The sequence below is a fragment of the Penicillium mononematosum genome (assembly GCF_028829835.1).
Source record: "Penicillium mononematosum strain IBT 11891 chromosome Unknown utg000005l:1.0-9366267.0:1.0-9372171.0, whole genome shotgun sequence".
NCBI classification, from domain to species: domain Eukaryota; kingdom Fungi; phylum Ascomycota; class Eurotiomycetes; order Eurotiales; family Aspergillaceae; genus Penicillium; species Penicillium mononematosum.
In genome coordinates, this window is record NW_026643275.1 from 7175851 (window position 1) to 7196714 (window position 20864).

Sequence of the window (20864 nt, forward strand, 5' to 3'; positions counted from 1 at the left end):
TTCAATGAGTGTCCTCCAACGTGAGTCTAGCCCCATTCACTATAACTTTATATCAACTTGTTCTAAACAAAGCTCAGCCGTCCCAAAGCATGCGCCGGGCCGGGAAATATCAGGGTGTGCTGTGTAAGTGTGGTCAATATTTTATTGAAAGCGATCCTTCAAATTGCATGGTATATATTGACGATGCTAACAACACTAGACATCCTGCGATTAGAAAAAGGCGAAACAAAAGCCTTATCTATGGCTTGGGCATTATATTGATTTATGGAATGAGAGGAAATTTTGTAGCAAATGAATGATGAGATTAGTGCGCCTTACTTCTCCCACACGTATTAATTCGGGGTGTAGTGTTCGGGTTAGATACGGCAATGGGGTCAAAGATTTGGAGGACTTAATAAGTACAAGGACTTACCTAGGTACTACCAGATGATTATTTTACTCTAGCAATATGAGCTATACTAAGTCGTGAACAGGGTGAAGCAGGGCCTGTGCCACCTATATATCTATGACACAGAAACAGAGCTTATACTTTCCGTTGAAGTCTACAACCTATACTGTATGTATTTAGTTGGGGTTCTTGGAAATAGAATTTGCAGGTTCAATTGATGCTGTCAAAGGGTCAGGATTTCTGCATTACCACAACATGATATAGGATCGGATTCCATCGGTTGAATATCTGAATGCGGCCTGAATTAGAAGACATTGCTGTGATACAACGTGATGCAGTCTGTGTGAAGTATACTGCATAAATGAGATCAAACTGCATTGGCAGCGCCAATCTTGCATCCGTATCGAGATCATTGGCGGGATCACCATTCAGGGTTGGCGTTGAAGCAGTCTGGTAATACTGAGAATTGATTACAGCTCTCAAGAACTTATAGCACAATGGCTTGGTTTTGGCTGCAGCGTCTGAATCCCAACGTAGTATACTACGCTGAGGTCTCTACTCCTCAACGTTTGCTCAAAATGTTTTACCGTGATGTCACCTGAACGTGGGGGTTCACTTCCTTTTCACTTCTCACTTCTATTTAAACCCTCACACTCTCACTCTCCCACTTCATTTCTTCATCTACCATCACTCCAGACCATCATGGAATCCATCGTGGCTACCAATGTTATCAACAAGGCGACTCCAATCGCCCCATCTCCTGGCCCAGCTGAAGCTCCGGCAGTGTCCTTTTTGAGCTCCAAGTCTACAACCGCATCAGTCAATCTTGAAGCCAAAGCACCATTCTCAGCTATCCAGGCCCTCTTTGATCATCTCCACACTCACCCTGACGATGTTGCTAAGCTCAACGCAACCTACCCTCATCGGGGCGTCATCAAGACTGCTGCTCTGCACAAAACTGAGTCAGATCAGAAGTTTACCATCGACCTCTCACCCATGCGAAACTCCCGGATTCCGGAAGCTCTACGTGAGTCCCTGGATCCTAATGGCCTAGCCGAGGTCCTCGACTTCTTCAACGCCCTCAGTGCTCAGTATGTACCCACCATACTGTCTTCTCTGAGCATCCTCGCCGGTACCGATCTTGCTGCAGCACACACTTCATACAATATGAACTATCGCCTGTGTGACTACAATCCTAACACGGCTGCCCCCGACTCGTCGAATGGATGCGGAGCTCACACGGATTATGGGACCTTCTCCATTATCTTCCAGGATGGCACGCCCGGCCTGGAGCTCGAAGAAACCCCTGGCACGTGGGTTCCTGTCCCCGGAGATGCCACGGTTATCCTGACTGGTTGGTGTGCGGTTATTCTGAGTGGTGGCCGGGTTTCTGCCGCCAAACATCGTGTTCGCCGTGCCCCGGGCGTGCGTCGATTGAGCGCAGTCTTGTTCGTGGCCCCTGACCTCGACGTGAAGTTGAAGCCTCTTGGTGATTCCCAGCCGATCAGACCGTTCTCCGAGACTATCATGCGTGGAGATCTGGATGTTGAGACTTTCAAGGATGTCATGGGGAAGAGATGGCGATACCGAGAGGGAAATGAAGAGATGGACAATGCGGACTCTCTCTCCCAGGATAACGAGATTGAGAACATGGTATGGGGCTAAGCTTGGGGACGCTAACGTCCAGCCAATCGCTACAGATGGCTTTGGGGTAATTGGCTCTGAGGCGATATGAATAGATAGAATTCGCTTTCTTCGTTTCTGGTCTTTCTGGTCGTGGCTTGGTTTTCTCTTCTCCTCTTTTCTTGATGCGTTGGTACTAAGGCCTCCATCTTTTATGGAGATGCCTGCATAGTTAACCACGCCATTGCAGATTAGAGGCAATTCACTCTATAGCCATGCTATGAGTTTCGTGGCTTTAACATTTGAGAGGTGCTGCTATTAGAATTCCCGTGTTAAACAGATTTGGCTTCAAACCCGTTATACCAATAGTGTACATGGTCTTTGGAGTCAAGGCTCTGCATGCTAGGAAGTAGACAACTATAAACTTCCAACTGCGAGTGTAACCTTCGACCTTGCTAGCAGAAAAGAGGCTTATAACGTTTAGGGGACACTAACCATAAATGGTCTACTGGGAGGAAGGATCCTTGTTCATTCGTAACGGGAGGAATGGACGGGGAGAAAGCCCTGATTCCGCCAGTACCTGAAATCACCCCGCAATTATTGAGGCCGCCAAGGTTTATCATTCTCGGTGAATTTAGTCAAAAATAACGTACTGTCCTAATTCTCCTCCGTCTTCTTTGGTAAAGTCTAAGTATGAAGACCAAGTATGAAAGGAAAACTTCTCGCTGGATTTCGTCATGAACCACATTATGTGCTACGCGGTTATCTTCTTTTCTACAGCCGATCCTAAGTATGAAATAAATATGATAACAGGTAGAAGATATTAAATCGCTTGTCATTGATTGTCATTAAGGAAAGTGGTTGGTATACACAGTATTCAGCTCATACTCCGAGACATCATTCCATCTTCATTCAAGGGAGAGCGGCAGGGGAGTAGCTCTGGTCAGGCTTGACAACCTCACCACCAGCAACCTGCTTATCGGTATAGGCAGGCCAGATAATCTGGCGAGCCTCGTTGACAACAGAGAGGGTAGTGAAACCATTCTCCGCGCCGAACTGGTCGCTCCAGCCGGAGGTGACAGTGTATTCGCCGCAAGTGACTGGGCCTCCGTCGGCCTGGGAGGCAGGGCTGCCCTCCACGATGTAGGTGCAGGGAGTGGCATCGCCGGCGCCGGGGTAGATGCCGAAAGTCCAGGTGCAGGAGGTGTCTTCTTCGTTGCAGACACGCTTGGTGTCCTGGAGGGTCCACTGGGGGCTGTCGGCCATCATGGACTTAGCGGAAGTGTCCGCAGGGGCAGCGAAGGCTGAGGAGGCCAAGAGGCCAGTAGCAAGGAGGAGCTGAGTGAGCTGCATGATGATGGTTGAAAGCTTGGGTGGTTGGGTGGTTGAGTTTGGATTATTTAGTTTTGAAGGATGATGAGGAGGAGGATAGTATGGGAGGAACGGGCTATTTATGTGTTTCCCTACATGATATGATATCAAACTTGAGTCCATTGCAGGTCACATTTCGAAATAGAACTATAGGGATCCATGGATGTAACGTCGAGTCGGGTAACACCTGGAATACGTTGCTCCACAACGGTGTCTTCATTATGTGCGGACTTATGTAGGAGTGAGACAGCCCTACAGCTATGATTTGTGCATATTCTCTCTTGATTTCTCCACATGGCTTGCCAACTTTGAACATAAATTCCTTTTTTTATCTACCTAGGTAAGACATCTTCAAAACCCAACCAATCGGATGATTGTATAGCTACAGCTTCACCCCGCAAATGTGGTCAGACCGTCGATCACCGATGACTCTGTGCCAGATTCTCTTATACGAAGTACGAAGTAACCAAGATTGCATGGTCTGATTTCCAAGGGTCGAGAGAATTATTTCGGGTGAATCCCGTAACCCCGGTTACAGACGCCACGATTTTCACGCCACCCTCAGGAACCCTGGAATGGTGAAACGGAAGAATGATAGAAGTGGGTTGGGACACAAGAAGGATATTCATTGGAGAATAGCTGCTTGGGTAAGAACATTGCCAAGGTGCCCAGATGAAATGGCCTCGGGGCGTCTTTGATGAATAGCCGACCTTCCCCGGACCGCATTCCATATCCGGGATAATAATTAGAGCTGTATTTAGATACACTTTTTACGGAGTATACATTTATAGATCATAACAATTCAATTTCCAGAACCCACACTTAGGCTCCCCATTTTCGTTCTGGTTAGGCCCCCCATCTCTGTGCTGGAGAGTTGAGACGACCTAAATCGAGCAGTTCAGCTGATGGCCAGTTGTCCTTTTTTATCCGCCACGTATCAGCCGCAAGGTGTTCCGAAGCCAAGATCATATTGCAGATGATTCTTCGATTTATGCGGCCTTCAATATGAACGGATCTCGAGTGATCCGGGGCTGCAGTATCCACCAATTCGCTGGTCCTTGTCCCCACTCTTTCGTATTTTCCAAGTAGGCAGTGACCACCTCGTTAAGAGCTTTTGGCTTATTTCCCAGATACGTTGAATAGGCCCCGAATTCGATTTGCGTTGGCTAGTACTTCCGTGAATTCCGATTTGAGGCTGTGAAAGATTTGCCTTTTTCTTGATTATCAGGTCGGCGAGCCTTCTCCCAAGGCGTGCTCCTTCCAATATCAGTTTCACATGACGTATCGTGTTAGGCTAGCCATGGTCCAGGCCACCACTGCCTCATGCCATCAATCCAGTTCAGAAATAATCGAACAAAATTATCCTATCGAAGCAAGTTACCGAGAGCGTGAGAGCGTTGCTGACGGTGGAGTCGGGTTCTACCGCGGTGACCTTGGAATAGAAAGCGCACTTTCCTGTCTAGGAAGGCGGTACGTGAGCTATTTATAAAAGATCCACTCTTTTGCCTCAGGCCATCAATATATCTTTCATAACAATGAGTGGCGAATTTGGTTGTTCATGATGACCCTAAGATCTGGGGACTTGAAGGGGGGTAAACCTGGTTAGCGATCTTACAAATTGCTAGATCCGTACTTTCGGTCCAAGGAAAGCCCACATTCGCGTTCATCCGGGGATCTCCTGGAATCGATGACATCGGGTGGGGAAGTCTAGGTGATCCGTTGACACGACCTGCGGGAACGGTCGCCTGGGAGGTGCACATGAAGCTCGTTGCGGTAGACGGGGCTCGTTGGAATATGGTGGTGCCATCGACCTCGATTTCGTGAGATCCTTCGAACCCATCTTCGTATAGAATGCAGCCGGCTGGAGGAAACTTCCATCTCTGCGGGGAATTTATTGGGAAGTTGCAGGGAAACCGTTTGCTGGTTATATACACCACATCCTCCATGGGAAATGGATATATCAACAAGAACTTATGCTGGGTTTTCTTAAAATGAAAAACTAGCTTTCTACAGTAGCATGGAATCACCAGCTGGGCTTGCCCGTGAGATAAATCACGCTGCGCCTACCAATAGCATACTTGTCTTCATCCCATAGGCAAGTATAGTAGTTTATGGTTGAAACTGGACTTGCTCAGTAAAGAAGTTCAAACCCAGGGGCAAAATCTCTTCTTCACTCGGTAGTGTACATGACATCCGTCCGTACGGTGTACTTGACACCTCTAAACACATCGTCTCCAGCATGGAACAAGTTCCTTTGTTGGAAGATGAGAACAGACCCCGTCTTTGGGAAAACCCGAACCGCCTCTCTCGGGTTCGCCCCAGCCATGAATGAGGTGGCACCGCCTAGAAGAGTCTCAGTCTCCAAAGTACAACCACGGTCGCCAACTTGAACATCCTCGGACCCAACCTCAACAGGGTCAGTATCCCAGTCCTTTCCAAACCCAAACATCAAATTCGACTTCTCCGCCTGGTCAATATGAGGCTGCAGCTCTCCCATATCCTGTTCCCCGTCTCCATTCAAATACAAGTGGATGGTATAAAGTGACCTCTCTAGCCCGTCAGGGGTAACATAACACCCATCGCAATGAGGTCGGAAATAATCCCCGCCCTCATAACGTAGGAACCGAAGGCGCTCATTTAGCCGACTGAGACGGAGCACCTCACCCCGTTTCGCTGGCCCGAGACCTGTAACGAAGGGTTTGCTCTGGACACGGTCGATTTCACACTCGCGTATAAAAGGCATGAGTCGCTCCAAGATTCTGTCGGTAATTTCCGGCGAGTCCAATATAATTCGGTCACTTTTGCGCGAGTCGAGGGACATTACTTGGTTGCCGCCGCCGGCGTTGATCATCGCCTGTTCCCATGCAGGGGGCGACAGGGTTGAGTCTGGGAGTTGAGTCCTTGTTGACTCTTCTGCTAGACGGATGAGCTCTTTGCATTCCGCTTCGGTCAAGACGTTGTCCACTATAACGGCGAAGTGGCCTTTGAATTCGCTGATCGGTGGGGATGTATGCTCGAAATCGAGTTTGTGGAGGGTTGCATTTGGGGCTGGACCCCGGAGAAAGTTATCTGGGATCTTTTGGTCTGTCATTGTTGCTGTGGTCTCAAAATGTAGGAATTCGAATGTTTTTGGTTTGTTTTGGGGGCGGAGCCTCTTCTACCCCACTTTTTTGAGGCTCTGCTCGGGGCGCAGTTGATCCCCACCTGGTGAATTGCGAATTGTCGTGGCAGGACAGGGGGAAAAGAAGCCCTGTCTGAACCCGGCCATCCCTCTAGCTCTTTGTTCTGAATTCAATAATACCTACTCTCAGTGAATGGGCTCTCCGTTCATTTCGTACATATGTATCCAGCCTTGCTGAAGTAACCAAACTTGAATTCGTATCTTGAAGTCCACATCTATTGATGAACGAGCTCTATCACACTAGCTAATCACTCCCCCAAGGATCGATGAAAAGACATTCGCATCTCCTCGAAATTCTCGTCAGGCATATCAGCCCTCTCACTTCCGGTGAGTCCACGCCTTGTCTGCTTGTAGAGTGTGACGAAACACTTCAATCAGCTTCATTGTAGCATCAAGGAAAGCTTGAGATTCGTCGAGCAGCTAAGACTGATTAGCAATTATCCAGAAATTCTAGGGTTGTTCTTGTGAGTCGATCATACCCTGATACATTCATCAATTTCCAGAATGCAGCGGTTGCATAAGGCCCCGTCACGCTTGAGGCAGTCGTGTGTTGGTATCTGGTCTGTGTGGGGTATGCCGAAAGATTCAGATGCCTCGCCTGTCCTGTCCATGATGAATTTCAAGGTGTGAAAGTTGCTGTGCTGATTGATGTTGATGGGTCCCGGTGAAGGTTGATAGGAAGTATCGGATGATGGGCTACAGGAGTTTTTATAGACCAGACAAGGCCAAGACAGCACGCTGGAGAGCTCATTCTACAAAGAAGTTTGCAGAAGTGAGACAATGGAGGACTTGTTCCATCCAGTCTCTATAGCTTCGTTGGCAAACAAAGCGACATAGACTGCACCCGGTGCGGCTCCTTAGTATTTTTGCGTCTAGATCATTCTGTAACAGGAGTAATTCTTATTCATCAAAGCCGTAGCTTCATTAGCAAAAGCTTGTTTCAAATTGAACTCACTCAGAGTAAGACCGGCCACTCATGGTCAAATACACAATACAAAGGTAGTATGATGAAGCCGTAATTCAAGACAGTTACTATGAATTAAAGACCTTTCAAGACCTTTCAAAGGAAAATACCCGAATCAAATATGCAAAGGAATGAAAGTGCACCAAGTGTTTCTAGCCATGGAGCCCTGGGGTACCTAGGTACCTCCAGGGCTGAAAAATAAGATTATGTAAACATTGCCTCAGCCACTTGTGGCACAAGGAAATGTGGCTGGAGTTTCCTGATTGGTTCACGGTCCATCCCATCTCTCACATCCTCCCATCCACGCATTACTGGAACAGCTTTAAGCAACAAAAATATCATTATCTGTCATCCAACATCAAAACACACTCTCTTATTCGACTCTGGACATTTTTATTTGACACTTCATTATATAACAGACGATACAGGGTGATCTCATCGCCCGCAAAACAATCACTGCGATAACTCGTTGCCTTCCACCTTGCTTGATTGTGCACTTCGAAACTCAGGTGCCTATTCAAATATATATCTATATAAATTATCCCTTGAGGCCAATTTTGCGCCATTTTCGGGACATATTTGACCATTCAATCGAGTCGCTCACAAAAAGCCATGTCAACTGCCCAGTCGATGGCTGCTACCAATCAGAACTCCACCCAAGGGCCGGTGACTGGCACCAGCGAAACTTCAGGGCTGGACTCGGAGATTCAGCTTGTTTCATCGTTAGCAAAACTACAAGAACTCGAACGCAAGGTAAGTACAGGAGCCCTTGCAACTCCACCACAAAACCAAGTTAACAAGATATCCAGATCCATGAACTGCGTGGATTCATGCCTCAAGGCCTACTAGAACCTCTAGTGCCTATTGCAAACCCAGATAAAGTGGCACTCGGCAATCCAGTCGCTGAAACACCGCGGGTTCTCCGGGCTAGTCTGGATGAGACCGCACGCGCACGCGTCGCTGATGTCCAGCAATTTCAGTCCTTGTGGCGGGATCCGGAATTGACATCCGTATGGGCACATGTTGAATCACGCATCAAGGAAGCCAACGGTCAGCTTCTTCAGCCGACGGGGAAGTGGGAAAGGGATTATGACGTTCTTCTAGAAGAGCTAGCGCAAAAAGAAAAGTCCAAAATAGATGAGCGCCAGCGCGAGGACGAAGAGGCTGAACGTACTAAAGCGCAGTCTACCGAGGGCGAATGGAAGAATGTTTTGGAGCGATTTGTTCAGCGGGATATGCCCGGTGTACGGGTTATCAAGGACTTGGATGAGACTTCTCTAGCAGTAGCACTTGTTAGAGCTGGTGTTGTCTTCCAGGTGAAAGGAGTATCTTTCCCTGGCTCCCCGATCTCTGGCTGGGAGGTTTCAAGCAATATCGCTGGCCGGTCACCTACGAAACTTGAGAATGCTATACTGGGATGTGTGGAGTCACGCCCACGGAAATGGGACCTTGCTTTCTTGCTGGTATGTTATGTTTCTGACTCCGAAGGAGACACTTGCTAATACCGATGCAGGATATGATTTCTTCCTATGCGGATATCAAGCAGACACCATGCGTGAAGTGCAATCGCCTGACTGATAACGGCGCCCAGCTGCCAACCCTCCGACGACCTCAGGCGAATCAACAGTCTGTTGATGGGCCAGCGCGTATATACACCTTTGACGCATTGCACTATGGGTGCGCCTGATTGGAGAACCTGGGCAGGTCTCCCTACCTTGGAACTTGGAGGAATTTTAGAAGGCTGTCGCCCCATTGGCCTACATCTTTCATCAGGTTTTGGGGAAAGAATTATTGGAACATTCTAAGCGATCTCTCTGGATTTAAAAACACAACATCATGTAATTACCCTCCGACACCCACATTTTCCTTTCACCACTTTCCCCATCCCATCAATTGCCATCAACGACTATGCTTCCCATAAATACTATCATGCCAAAATTCCGCCGGATACTCAACCCCATTCCGATCCCAATATCGCATCGGCACACAGTGGACCTCCTCCTTCCCGACCCATTCCCCCGTCGAACCCTGCTCCCATTGCAATACTCAACAGCACTCCAGGTCCCATGATCCGGGACGTGATACTTCCTCGTGCGGAAATCATAGCGTTCGCCCGCGGGCTGTCGCACCCAGGGAAGTGGGCTGTAGTTCGAGTCTGGGTCGTTGGAGTTGCTCTCCCATCGGGACCATTCTTGTCTTGTGGGTCCGGACCGGGATCGAGAGGATGATCTCCTGGTCTTGGTTTTGAGCTGGTCAATTCGGCCCACGTAGATGTCTGGCCCTTTGCCTGTTAGGACGTCAAAGAGGCGCCAGCGGCGTGGCCAGTGTTGTGGGTTGCCGGGGCGTGGATCCTTGGGCCAAATCCAGCCTAGTTGGGAAGGCATTGTCTTTTTTGAATCCGGATACTTTGTCGGTGGTGCCTTCGGAATGATGTTGGGTATGGAAAAGTTAGGCTAGATGGTTGGTAGAGATTATTTTCATGGGTAGGAAGGAGAAGAGATAGGAGATCAAATGGCTTCTTTTATATTCTACGCTTGTAAATCCCAGTCAATGGACGCTTGAATAGCTTCCCGTGACTTTCTTTATCTGTAAGACAGACTCCAATTGTCAATTGTAAGAAGTAAGACATCAAGCTTTGTGTATTCGTTTGTCTTTGCGCAGGAATTGAAATAGAACTGAACGCCTCATTCCTCCAGACGTCGCAATAAAGGGAACATCACGGCTGCGTGCATATATTTCCATAGGCAGAGGATGGTTCAGACGATCAATAAAAGAGTATCTATGTATTTTATCTTTTTATTGGGGCAACATACACAACCCCATGTAGCCAGGTGCACCCTTCCCGGCATCCTTTAGGCATAGATCGAACTATCTAAGTACAGATCATACAGGCCGACTAATCCATGGATAATCCATGCAGCGACTAAGCGAACAATGACCCCGGGGCCCTTCCAAGGTTAGAAATGAAACACATAAACATCTTGTTCCAGAAATGTCTCGATTCTGATTTTGCTTCATTAACCTGGCATTCTGAACATTAATACCATCGCATCAAGCGACATCTCTTCAACACCATGGCTCTATCAAATTACCGGGCGAGGTCCCCAGCCCTAGGCCAATGGATCGCAATAAAAAGGGTCCATGCCACCAAGACTATGTTCGGCACCAAGACCACCGCACCGTAAGCCAGTCAATTCCCGAAAGATGATATTCAAAGAAGAGAGGGAGACAAGGCCTACCGACACGCTGACGTCTGCAACATAGACTTCCAGGAAGGTGATTCCCACCAACAAGTCTATGTATCTCAAAAGGGGATATGAGGCAGTAGGGGAAAAGCTCCCAGCAAGGGAAGAACCCGCCTGCGGGTGTCACTCGGGGAGCCAACACCGAAGCTACAGCTCCCACCCAAAGTAATAGCAAGGCTAAGAACATCGATCAGACAGATATCAAGAAGGGAGCCATGGCCCCAAAGCAAGGACCTCAAAGAGGAGCAGTAGGTCAAGGAGGACAATCAGGAAGAGACCAACGAGGAATCCGGACTGCAAAACCAGGCCGCGCAAACAGGAACCCCAGGGCTAAGAGGGACAATCGAGAACATACTAATGAAGAAGTCATGACCACAAATCAAGGCAGTACCCCTCAGAAGGAGTCCCATCGCCAGGGCGATTTTCGAAAACAAATAACTTCCAATCCTGACATCAACAGCGATCTTCTCAGCAACACAACAACCCGCCATGTCTTTCAATCCAAACTATGCGGGCCGTCAAGGCAATGCTTCCCATCCCTGCCATGTTCACCAGCAAAGCCCTGTCATCCAGCCCGGCGATCTCTACCCGAAGGGTGATGTCAACCATCGGCGGGTCAATTCCCCGCAAACCATAGTGCCTATGGACGATGAAGAATATCAGGCCTATAACAGAGATTATCACAGTACTATCAGTCAACAAGACATGACCCAGCAACTTGATGTCCTTGGGCAAGGCTTCGATACTCAAGAAGCAAGCAATGCTATCCAGCATCCCGGTATCCGTTACCCAGAATTTTCCTCCCAAGCACGCATGCTTCTCAACCCATTCAAAAACGACATTGGCAACGTCCACCAGCAAGCTGATAACTACCAAGGCATTTCGCCCGAAGCACCCATGGCTTTTGAGCAGATCAACGAGAGTGACATCCACCCGCAACCCAATACCCATTGCCACCAACCCTTTTCACCTCAGGAAGTTATGGACCTAGAGCCATTCAACAGCCAGCACAATGAACTCTACCAGCAGGGAGTCGACATGAACTCCCAAACTGACACGAATGGCCGTCAGCCAAACCAGGCGTATGAGGCATACAGTCCCAACGCCGCAGACCTCACCAAGACCGAAGCCGCCGCTAGGGAATCTAGAATAGGAAAGGCAGAGTGGCTGCGAAGGGCTTTGGACCAGCCATTCGACATTGATGTTATGCTTAGCTGTAACAACGTGCTACTGACCACAACTGCCAACTTCCCTATGGCCGGCCTTACGAACTCCTACGCGAAAGATCAAATCAGCCGTCCAGTGGATACCAGTCGGAACCTCGAGCATGATTGGATCATGGGAACCCTGAAGGTCAACCTCATCTACCTCGAGGCTCGCCGGCGCCGTGAGCAAGCCGTAAAGGAAAACAAAGGCTAAAGTGAGGCCCAGGTGAGACTTGCTGTGCCCGGTGCCAGATCGAAGTCAAGTCGAGTAGGAAATCTGTCCGTGAAGTGAGGATACATTGAGGAAGAATACCTTGAAAGGGAGGGTTGATGCAACAGAGGTTGTATTGTATGCAAAAATAAAAGATACTAAAAAGAAATCAAATTCAACCATCACCGCTTATTATAAGTAAAATAAACAGATTAGACAAAGGGTGAAATGCAAAAAATAAATAAATAGACATGATAATAAAAGCATCACGCAACGCCGTCTTCTTGCTATTATCGTAAATCCAGATCGCTTCAAGAATGCAACGCCCCAAAATAAAAGAAATATGTTCGTGACAAGTCAATTCGAGTGCACCAAGTGAGTGCTTTTCAAGTGGCGAGAACGCCAGCACTGCCCGCAAACCAGGTGAACGAAGCGAACGTGATCACGGCCATGCCGACAGTGAATTTGATGGCTAGGCGACTGGTTTCGGACAGGGCGCCGCTACAGGTGGCACACTTGAATTCTGGACAAAGGTTAGCAGTCTGTTCAAACGAGGATGGTTTAAATACTCACCATTCAGTGGGGTGTACGGCTGGGGGGTGTACATCCCAAATACGTAACCGCCGTTCTGCGAGCTCAAATGTCCGGCGCTTGCGACATCGCTGATTTCTTTGTCGGCATCATAGACGATCAGAGTATACGACGCGGTAAGCAACGGAATGGTGGCCGACTTCTGGTATTTTCCAGTATCCCACACGATGCTTCCAGTCTCCTTCACGGTCATGTTGGAGGAGAGCGTATATTTCATAGCGTTGAGACTGCACGAAGCCACGACGTTAACCGCAGACGGCGTGACCGACAAGGAGGTATAGTTCCACACAAATGTCACATCCTCGCCGATCTTGTAGTAGGTCGTTGACGAGGAAGCGGGGGTGATCATGGACACACCGCCAGGAGCGGCAGCAGGGTCAATGGAGATCGAGCTGGTAGCGGTAGTCTTGCTTTTTCCTGTCTTCGTTCCAGTTTCTGTGCCAGTCTTCTCGGAATCGGTTGCAGTGCCTGTTTTTGTGTCGGTATTTGAGTCGGTATTTGTTCCGGTGGTGGTTCCGGTAGAAGTCTTAGGGGCAGCGGAGGCATCCGTGGTAGGTTCGGAGGGTTCAGCTGCTGTTGTCTCTGTGGTGTCTGAACGGTAAGTCAGCATCAAGGGTACAATGGTAAGATAAGAGCCCTCAATTACCTGCTCGCTTATCCAAGGAACCACCCAGGAGTTCTCCATAGGGTGGCCATGGCCAAGCCGATGATATGGTTCCCAGCAACAGGATGGTGCAGAGCACGCTCAAAATGAAACACCGCATGTCGAAGATTGGAAAAAAAGATCTGGAGGTTCGAAAAATTAAGCGACCGAGGTATTACTCCTTGGGCCGAAAGGCGGATTGATCACGCCCTTGCACAACCCGGTGTGACCTGTCAAAAAGAAAGAAAGGCGTCGAAACAGGCTTATCGATTTGGTTTCGGTACCCAGCAATTTCGGTTGCTACGGAAGGACGATCAAAAGGACGTGGAGTGCAGAATATGGTATTGATCCCCCTGACCAGTCTTGGCGCTAAAACATGCAGATCTCGCGAATGTGGAATTTCGAAACGATTGTAAATAACTTCAGAGCAGTAAACGAATGTCTTGACAGATAATTGGAGAGAAGGGGAAGAAACAGAGAAAGAGAAGATGCGATGTTTGAGTATTGCGGGGCTAAGCCCAAATAGGTAGTGGCTGTCCAGCATGTGAGACATCGGCTATTTATAGGCAAAACTATTGGGAGTGTGACTTATTTGACTGTACGGAGTATCTATCTCTTCAATTATGAGCTCAAAATGACCTTTAAATTATAAAAGACATGGTCATTTCTCATTCTTCATTTTATTAAGTGAGTGTACAGAGTATATCACATCAAACTAAAAACAAAGGTCCGTGCAATATATACTTCAGTTTCAGGCACAATATAAGTGATACTTCAATCCATCCTGGCAAGATACTTACCTAAGTCATTAGGAGTTTGGCCAGCATCCCAGTCATTCCAAGGATATACAACCAAGATAAGCAAATGATGGCCATAAACCATAACATACTATAGTTGCACAACGCAACAAAACCGCAGAAGAGCCATCAACGACAAAGTCCTTATCACCCAGCGGCATATTTCTTCTGGTCCTACTGTGGAGTACATATGATGTAACTATTAAAACCGATGTTTGATGTCAGCCGTGTTGTAAACCCTCACACCTACAAAACTGACAGCGAACCCAAAGTAGACATCTACTATCGCCACCCAGCTGCTGGTACCCAAGGTCGGGCATGTCTCGGTTCCGCCGAAGAATTTTCCCAAACATGGGGGTGGCGGTCTAACCACGGCCATGGACATCCCAAGACCATTGGGAGTACAGGGATTGGAACGGAGAAGAACGATGGGTGGGGATATATGATACTCTCTACTATTTCTGATAGGGAGACACGGAAGAATAGAGTGGATGTGGCGCTGGTGGAGATTTGTATAAAGAATTTGATATCGGAGCACTCCTAGGACATCCATGGATCTCAGGATAAATAACTAGTAGAATAATCAATGTATTATCAATTAAGCCTGACTTATACGCTGAAACGTGAAATTAAAGTCCAGTAAAAGTTCCAAATCTCGAAGGGAACACAAAAACTAGAAAAGCACGTATCACAATCTGATGTCCGCGACGAGATGAAATCCCAATTCCCTCTAGGCAGAGCTCTTGGGAACAGGGTTGAGCTGGATTCTGTCACATCCAGCAGGGAGAGCAGGCTCCTGGACGGTCTTGCTGAGGAAGTGCAAGTTGGGGAACAACTGGCCGGCCTCCACATCGGCGGGGCACCCTAAAAAAGAGGAGTCAGCCATTTGCACTCGGCACGATCATTCCTTGGAAAGGGGACATAGTAAGAACTTACACAACCATCCGTCCCAGGTCTCACTGGGTCCCTGGACTCCGTGGCGGCCGATAGAGAAACCCTTCGAGCCACGGGTGGGATTAACGCTGATCTGGGCGCGCTCCTTGCGGACACCTACATGGTACCAATATCGTTAGCATTCGGGTTCAGGAAACAGTCTCATCCAGAGCCGGGCAGAGCTATCTTACCTTCCACGTTGATCAAGTCGAGGGTCCAGGGGGCCTTGGTCTCGGTATCCAAGACGATGGTGCCGTTGACGAAGGAGAAGGCGGCGGCGCGGCTGGCCGGGGCTCCCGAGAAGACAGCTTCGCTGTTGAGCGGGTCGCTGATCAGTCCGTGGCCAACAGAGAGGTACAGGTCGTTGTGGGAACTGTTGCTGGCGCCGGAAGTCTTCAGGTTGAAGAGCTTCTCGGATGGGGCGGCAGCCACAGCGGTGGCTAGGAGAGCGACGGTGGCGAAGAACTTCATTTTGGATGGTAGGTCAAGAGGTTGGGTTGGGAAGATTTGAAGTTAACGGTTGGTTGAGGAGGTTTGATTGTTTTTATATCTTCTTTGCAAGAGAGGGGTAGAATTTTGACGGGGAAGTGACGCATTTATATGCTTTGGGATATCCACGGGAGACAGTCGATGAACACATGCTCCACGGTGGAGTATAGGGCCGACTGTTTCGAGTTTCCAAGGCTGATGCAGATCCTCCGTAGGCATTCTTGAGATCAAAATAGAAGCCGCCATCGGTAAAGTATAGAACTGTCAAATTATGCTTCTTCTACTTCCCTTGACTCAGTCTTCTGGCGATGTCACTCTCATGCTTTTTCCTTTGTTTTTTTTCTTTGCAGCATGCAAGGCACTGGCAGCTTTGGGCTGACATAACTGCGGCTGCAGGATCTTGCCTGATCCACGCTGCTGTATCAGAACCTGCATATATGGGGTAAACGAAAGGACTAACGCACCGGATACTGATTACAATCGACATCCTGGAAGTCATTAAGTGGATACCTGACTACCTATACCATCCGAACCAGTCATGATTGTGATCGAGTGCAGATCACACCCACTGGTACCCCTTCTATCCATCAATGGAAGCAAGACAAAGATTGGTGATCTCAATGATGTGCTTCTGCCCCTATGATAGGGTTTCACAGTGATCTCAGGTGAATTTTGTTTCACAGATGATTTCATATGAAAAGAAAACACATCAATCATACTGAAACCCTTTCACCACTGAAGTAAAAGAAGACAAACGAATGCCAAGAACCCGTGGAGCCTTTTCCCCTGAATTCTGTCTGGCTTGTCGATGAATATCGGGTCGTTGCGACTCTACTTTGCATAAATGAAAATCTCTTGCCTATTTGGCTCGGTATATCCTCGCTTCTATATTTTGTTCTTGCATCATTGATAATTTGTGGTTCCACCAGAAATAGAACACGGCTGAAAACATGGAAGTTGAGGGCCATTGGAAATATTATTAGAATATCCGGCCCCTTTCTTCGATGAATTATCGGGAAGTACGGAGTAGCATAAGGCACCGAAATACTGACATGTTCTTTCATACTTGGCGTACATCATGGCCAGTGTATATGAACGCATGTGGCTTGAGTTAAACGGCAACTTGCCTCTATACGTGCTAGGAGCCCTTGGTACTGTCCCACGGGGCGTTTTAAGCATATGCCTAGCGGATACCGTCTACGGCAATGAAGTAACTACTATAGGTATGGATTATGCAGTACTTAGAACACTGTGGTCAACTGTACAATTGCATAAAGGGTATCGGCATTGTCATTGTCATTCATCATCTCGTGAAACCCACTATCGTACATGAATATCCCCAGAGTAAAAAGGAATATAGCCTGCTCAATGTTTTGCCTCGGAATGCCCCCACTCCACTGGCTGAACGATCACCGACCCCGATTATTGACATTCCGGGCAAATTCAGGCTTCAGTGTCCACCGACCCCGACGATCGCGACCATGTTCAAGTGTCGCAACCTTCTTCAACGACTCCTGGAATTCAGCAACACGCTGCGGATTGGAGCAGTAATGATTGAAATGATGAACAATCGCCTGCGACAGGGTCGGCCCACGCTGAGAGGCAAGGAAATCACGGATCAAGGGCATGAAATCTTTGCCGCGTGGCATCCGTGCCGATGGACTATCGGAACCACTGCTTCTCTGTCCAGCAGCTGCGGCAGCAGCAGGGTTGAGCCTAGCCAACAGGTCTGAGGATGATGGTCCTGCCCCAGCAGGGCGAGCTGAGCTACCAGCAGCCCGTGGATCTTCGCGGCCTCCCATCCCAAAACGGCCTGTCCAGGTGGGAAGTCCAATTGGGAGTGCCCGGGCGGTTTCTTCGGCTTTGCGGAGCTCTTCGGCGGCTTCATCGGCGACGCGGCGAGCTTCAGCTTCGATCATCTTGGGGTCTGCGCGAAGGACTCGTTTGCCATTTACGATCTGCTCGTGCTGCACTGCAGAGTGGACGCCAGAACGAGCGAAGATACCATGCATAATGCGGTCTTCCGAAGTTTTGGCATTTTTCTCCTCTTCGGCGGTGTTTTGGAATTCTTCGACCTTGGCGATACCATGGATGTCGTTGATGTCGTCTTCCTCCTTGGGAGTCCGGGCAGGCTTACTCTTGCTGCCACGTTTATCATCTTTAGCCTCTTCCTGATATGTGACTTCAGCGTCCTTGAAGAGTTTAGTCGTCTCCAACTCGTCGTCATTTTCGTCCGTAAGAGTAAACAGATCATAAAGATCACTCAGCTGGAAACCTTCTCGTTGGTGAGGATCACGGGTGATTTTATTGGTCAAGAATTGCTTAAAGATCTGGCGGTGATAGATCTTCTCTTCGATAGTGCCCTTGGTCATCAAGCGGAAGATTGTGACATCACGCTTTTGTCCCAGACGCCAGGCGCGCTCTCGCGCCTGCAAGTCAGTCGATGGGTTCCAGTCGGGATCGTAGATAATGACACGGTCAGCACCTGTCAGATTCACTCCGATTCCGCCCACACGGGTGGTGAGTAAGAAAACATGGATATTGGGGTCGTTATTGAAATCGTCAACCAGGCTCTGCCGCTCTTTGATTGGAGTAGTCCCGTCCATTCGGCGGTAATCGAATCCACCCAGCACCCCAAGGAATTTCTCAATGATGTCTAGCATCAGACGGCCCTGGGTGAAAAGCAGGGTCTTGTGGCCAGTATCTCTCCAGACCTCAAGCAAACCCTTCAGAACTTTCATCTTGCCTGACCGCTCCGCATCACCATAGTCGGCCTCGCGAGAGCGCAATGTGTGGTCTCCCAAGTCTGGGTGGTTGCTGATCTTACGCAGGATGTCGATTCCATACAAAGAGTTTCTTTTCCCGCGTATAATAGACTTCATGTCATCCGAGCCAAGGAACCTCTTATAGATGGTTCGCTGGAGTTGGGTCAATTTGCAGAAAATGACCTGTTCGCTTTTCAGCGGCAGATCAGATGTTACATCAGCCTTGAATCGCTGGAGCAAATAAGGACTGATGGCATCTTTGAGAGTTTCTGCACATTTTGCAGCCGTCTGCACTTGAAGGTTTGATGCAGATGCATATCCACCCTGACGGATGGGGATCTCAAACTGATTTTTGAATGTAACAAGGTTCCCCAGGCGCATTGGAAAAACAAAGTCAAATAGTGACCAAAGATCCACCAGGCTGTTCTGCATTGGGGTCCCCGAAAGAATGATGCGATGTGGAGTGCGGAGTTCCTTGCAGCTGAAGGTGATACCGGCATCTGGATTGCGGATTTTATGACCTTCGTCAAGGATAGCGCATCCCCATTCAACATCAACAAGAGCATCTGCATAAGATTGCAGACCTGAGTATGTAGTCACGAGGACATGGCCCTCCTCCGTGACACGCTTAATGATCTTTTTAGCCGCTTTCTGACCAGCAGATAGGTGACGAGAGCTGTGACTGCCCATCATTTCTGATGTAAGCGCATTTTCTCGGCTGCTTTCCTTGCCAATATTTATCATTCCGCTGCCTGATGAGTGTAGGATGGAAACACGGAAGGGTGGCCACCAGCGGTGAAACTCATTCACCCATTGTTTCATAAGAGTTGCGGGGCAAACAACGATGGCAGGTTTGGTGAACTTCTTGCTATGATGCAGTGCCGCAAGATAAGAAATCGCCTGAATAGTTTTCCCCAACCCCATCTCGTCTCCAATAATTCCGCCGACAGTTTGCTGGTGCAGCTCCCAAAGCCATTGCACTCCAGTTTTCTGGTAGGAAAATAAGAAGCGGCTGATGTCTCCAGGGACCCGCAATCCGTTGTCAAGCTCCATGGCTGGTTCAGTGGGATGTGGCCGGAGCCACTCTCTTCTTCGTTCAGGCCAGCTTCGACAGAATGACTGTCGGCATGTTGTCGAGCAGAGCTTCGCCGACTGATCCACTCCTGGACGCGGGACTGGTATATTGCCTCGTTTCCATCGTCAACCCCACTCAGGTCTTCAAGTTCAGTGGTCACTTTTTCTTGTTTGCGCTTGCGACTTGGCTTGGCCTCAGGGAGAGTATCTGGCATGAACTCTTCACCCTCGGATGTAGCGTCGGCATCAGAGGCAACATAACTTGCCGAAGAATCTGCTCCCGGTGATCTACGACGATCCACCTTCCTCCGTTTCCTCTTGCTTTCGATGCTCTCCTCAAAGTCGAGGTCTGGACGTGCAAGGTCCCGGTGGGACACGGCCGGCTGATGTTTGGCTTGTTCGCGCTCCTCCTCCTCCTGCTGCTTCTGATCCTCTGTATCGACAAGTGCATCGTGGAGATTGGCAAGTGGTCCATCTCTGGAACCCTCTTGCATCAATGCGAACGGGGTGATCTTTCCGGTTCGCAGGAGATAGTCGCGGCGGGACTCGTTCGGCTGTCGCCCTGATCCATGCGCCACCGTCGACTTTCCCTGCGACTCACGCCTTTCATCAATGCGCTGTTGTATGTCTTTCAGGTCTTTCCCTAGGTCGGCCTTGCGCATCTGCAGCCTTTTCAGCTCATTCTCGACCCGATGGCGAGTGGCGGCTCCGACGGGCTGTGTCAAGCGCTGCTGCGCTTGGCGGACCTGTGAATCGACCCGCCTGTGGATGGATTTAGTAATGCCATCGAATATTAGGGCATGCGCTCTTACTCCCGATCCACAAGGGCTTTCTCAAGTCGCTTGATGTCATTCTCTTCCGCTTTGTCGGCCAGAACTTTATCGGCCTAAAAAAAGAGAAATGTGAGCCCAAAGTAATAGGCAATCAAGAGCTGGGTCATACCTGGCGAGTGATATCTCTCTCAAGATCATCCTGGTCGCGAACGTCTGCTTGGAGATCACGCAAGCGACTCGCCTCCTCGCTCGTAGACATTGTGAAAGTCGTCCAAATAAAGATTGTATTAAGTGAGAAGAAGTGAGAAGACTAATATACCTTGTCTGAGGGAATGCTAAACATGGTGATTGCTCAAAGAGCAAATACAATAGTACAATAGCACAGGCAGCAATAAGTCTAGATGAATAGCACCCAAATCTAGATCTCTATCAGAGGCATTGGCACAATCGGCCACCGCCTGTGACACCGCTCACGTGAACCATTTCAATGACTCATCGAAAGCTTAGTCATTCCATCGGGGGGATAGGCGGGGGAGCGCTAGAGGTCTGGAGGTCTGGACCGGTACAGAGTACTCGACCTTGAAATTTATATACATGGAGGCCATAGCTAC

At 48.8% G+C, this 20864-nt stretch overlaps 10 protein-coding genes across 10 annotated transcripts; 3 read left to right on the forward strand and 7 right to left on the reverse strand.

Moving 5' to 3' along the window:
• Positions 1-1090: 1090 nt before the first annotated feature.
• On the forward strand, positions 1091-2053 carry N7519_010903 (uncharacterized protein; the record flags this gene model as incomplete). The annotated part of the gene is made up of 1 exon (XM_057297676.1): positions 1091-2053. The coding sequence occupies one exon, from the start codon at positions 1091-1093 to the stop codon at positions 2051-2053; it is 963 nt and encodes a 320-aa protein (XP_057145558.1).
• An 870-nt stretch (positions 2054-2923) lies between these two features.
• On the reverse strand, positions 2924-3364 carry N7519_010904 (uncharacterized protein; the record flags this gene model as incomplete). Its single annotated transcript, XM_057297677.1, has 1 exon — positions 2924-3364. One exon carries the CDS (start codon positions 3362-3364, stop codon positions 2924-2926), a length of 441 nt encoding a protein of 146 aa, XP_057145559.1.
• Positions 3365-5552: 2188 nt separating this feature from the next.
• On the reverse strand, positions 5553-6473 carry N7519_010905 (uncharacterized protein; the record flags this gene model as incomplete). The annotated part of the gene is made up of 1 exon (XM_057297678.1): positions 5553-6473. The coding sequence occupies one exon, from the start codon at positions 6471-6473 to the stop codon at positions 5553-5555; it is 921 nt and encodes a 306-aa protein (XP_057145560.1).
• Positions 6474-6881: 408 nt separating this feature from the next.
• N7519_010906 (uncharacterized protein) lies at positions 6882-7174 on the reverse strand (the record flags this gene model as incomplete). The annotated part of the gene is made up of 2 exons (XM_057297679.1): positions 6882-6983; positions 7043-7174. The coding sequence occupies 2 exons, from the start codon at positions 7172-7174 to the stop codon at positions 6882-6884; spliced, it is 234 nt and encodes a 77-aa protein (XP_057145561.1).
• A 965-nt stretch (positions 7175-8139) lies between these two features.
• Positions 8140-9214, forward strand: N7519_010907 (RNA polymerase II mediator complex subunit MED27 domain-containing protein; the record flags this gene model as incomplete). The annotated part of the gene is made up of 3 exons (XM_057297680.1): positions 8140-8280; positions 8337-8990; positions 9041-9214. The coding sequence occupies 3 exons, from the start codon at positions 8140-8142 to the stop codon at positions 9212-9214; spliced, it is 969 nt and encodes a 322-aa protein (XP_057145562.1).
• Positions 9215-9416: 202 nt separating this feature from the next.
• Positions 9417-9911, reverse strand: N7519_010908 (uncharacterized protein; the record flags this gene model as incomplete). Its single annotated transcript, XM_057297681.1, has 1 exon — positions 9417-9911. One exon carries the CDS (start codon positions 9909-9911, stop codon positions 9417-9419), a length of 495 nt encoding a protein of 164 aa, XP_057145563.1.
• A 1350-nt stretch (positions 9912-11261) lies between these two features.
• N7519_010909 (uncharacterized protein) lies at positions 11262-12191 on the forward strand (the record flags this gene model as incomplete). Its single annotated transcript, XM_057297682.1, has 1 exon — positions 11262-12191. One exon carries the CDS (start codon positions 11262-11264, stop codon positions 12189-12191), a length of 930 nt encoding a protein of 309 aa, XP_057145564.1.
• A 383-nt stretch (positions 12192-12574) lies between these two features.
• On the reverse strand, positions 12575-13543 carry N7519_010910 (uncharacterized protein; the record flags this gene model as incomplete). Its single annotated transcript, XM_057297683.1, has 3 exons — positions 12575-12711; positions 12762-13370; positions 13426-13543. The coding sequence occupies 3 exons, from the start codon at positions 13541-13543 to the stop codon at positions 12575-12577; spliced, it is 864 nt and encodes a 287-aa protein (XP_057145565.1).
• A 1406-nt stretch (positions 13544-14949) lies between these two features.
• N7519_010911 (uncharacterized protein) lies at positions 14950-15623 on the reverse strand (the record flags this gene model as incomplete). The annotated part of the gene is made up of 3 exons (XM_057297684.1): positions 14950-15083; positions 15156-15269; positions 15344-15623. The coding sequence occupies 3 exons, from the start codon at positions 15621-15623 to the stop codon at positions 14950-14952; spliced, it is 528 nt and encodes a 175-aa protein (XP_057145566.1).
• A 1427-nt stretch (positions 15624-17050) lies between these two features.
• N7519_010912 (DNA-dependent ATPase RAD26) lies at positions 17051-20512 on the reverse strand (the record flags this gene model as incomplete). The annotated part of the gene is made up of 4 exons (XM_057297685.1): positions 17051-19461; positions 19491-20242; positions 20293-20366; positions 20423-20512. The coding sequence occupies 4 exons, from the start codon at positions 20510-20512 to the stop codon at positions 17051-17053; spliced, it is 3327 nt and encodes a 1108-aa protein (XP_057145567.1).
• Between the last annotated feature and the right edge of the window lie 352 nt (positions 20513-20864).